This window comes from Blastocystis sp. subtype 4 (genome assembly GCF_000743755.1).
Source record: "Blastocystis sp. subtype 4 strain WR1 chromosome Unknown seqid_0877, whole genome shotgun sequence".
NCBI classification, from domain to species: Eukaryota; class Bigyra; order Opalinata; family Blastocystidae; genus Blastocystis; species Blastocystis sp. subtype 4.
In genome coordinates, this window is record NW_014568670.1 from 1 (window position 1) to 1287 (window position 1287).

Here is a 1287-nt window from a genome sequence, read left to right on the forward strand (position 1 = left end):
AGAACTTGTCATCACAATCGTGTATTGACCAAGAGGCAAACACAATGTTTCATCCCAAGAACCCTCAGCAGTACTATGGAAAACAGAACTAGTCGAAGAACGAATACTCACTCCTTCACCTTCCACACCTCCTTCACGATGAATTGAAATCACAGTTCCAACACAAGTTTCAATTGAAATACTGATCACAGAAGAAACAATCTGTTCCATGATCCATCCTGACACAGTATATTCATTCGTTCCAGTTACAAAACTAGTACCTTCAATACGACAGTCTGAACTAAGTCTCAATCCATCAGGAAGAACAGGAGTACTACTACAATTCACAAAACCACTCACACCAGGAACAATCGATACAACTTCAACACCTCGCATGATTGAATATGAATTCTTAGGATATTCAATTGAAGAAGGAACCATTTGAGAACATATCATAGGATACAAACCACTCAATCCAATCGAACTACCTGAAGATCCCATTTGGATTGTATAGTAGCCATATGTGGCATCTGAAGATACAGAATTCGTTGTATAATAAGTCTTAGCATTGTATCCACTCATACTAATCGAACCCACTTCAGTCATCTCACTTCCACTCGACATTGAACCACTCCACATAAAACTCGTAGGAGCAATTGTTGTATCTGAACCCACTCCAAACTTCCATCCATTAACAATCACTCTCAAATCACTCCATGAATATGAAACACTCATCAAATCAGATGTGGTAGAGAATACAGTATTCATATTCATATCCGTCAAATCACTTGTACTTCCATGAGGACTTGTCACACTATACTCAGACAACATATAACAATTAGAGTTCACAGAAGCACTTGCCATCTGAGATAGAATAGCTTCGAAAGTCACTTCACGAGATTCATTACTTGTGAAATGAAGTTCAACAGCAATCACAGCAGTAGGATTCAGAAGATCCATTCCAGAACGAACCACACCACGAACTACTTCAGAATTATAACTATTAGTAGCCAATGTAGTCGCATCAACCAATCCATCAGCCATGTTATCACGATATACTTCAATTCCATTCACATAAATGATCACACCTGAGATATAACGCACACGAAGATCATAAGCAGCCAGATTCGTCATTACTCTCACACTTGTTCGGAAGTACTGAGTTCCACTAGCACTTTCAGTCCAATTACCTTTGATGTATTCATCCCATCCATCTACAATGGCAGACACTTCAGTCCAATCAGCTTGAGGTGCGTTCAGAGAAAACTGCCATGCAGTCAAGGGAGTAATTGGAGCATAAAGAGAAAG

The 1287-nt window shown here is 39.3% G+C and overlaps 1 protein-coding gene across 1 annotated transcript; it reads right to left on the bottom strand.

The window, feature by feature from the left end:
* Positions 1–11: 11 nt before the first annotated feature.
* Positions 12–1113, bottom strand: JH06_5583 (hypothetical protein; the record flags this gene model as incomplete). The annotated part of the gene is made up of 2 exons (XM_014669219.1): positions 12–73; positions 108–1113. The coding sequence occupies 2 exons, from the start codon at positions 1111–1113 to the stop codon at positions 12–14; spliced, it is 1068 nt and encodes a 355-aa protein (XP_014524705.1).
* Between the last annotated feature and the right edge of the window lie 174 nt (positions 1114–1287).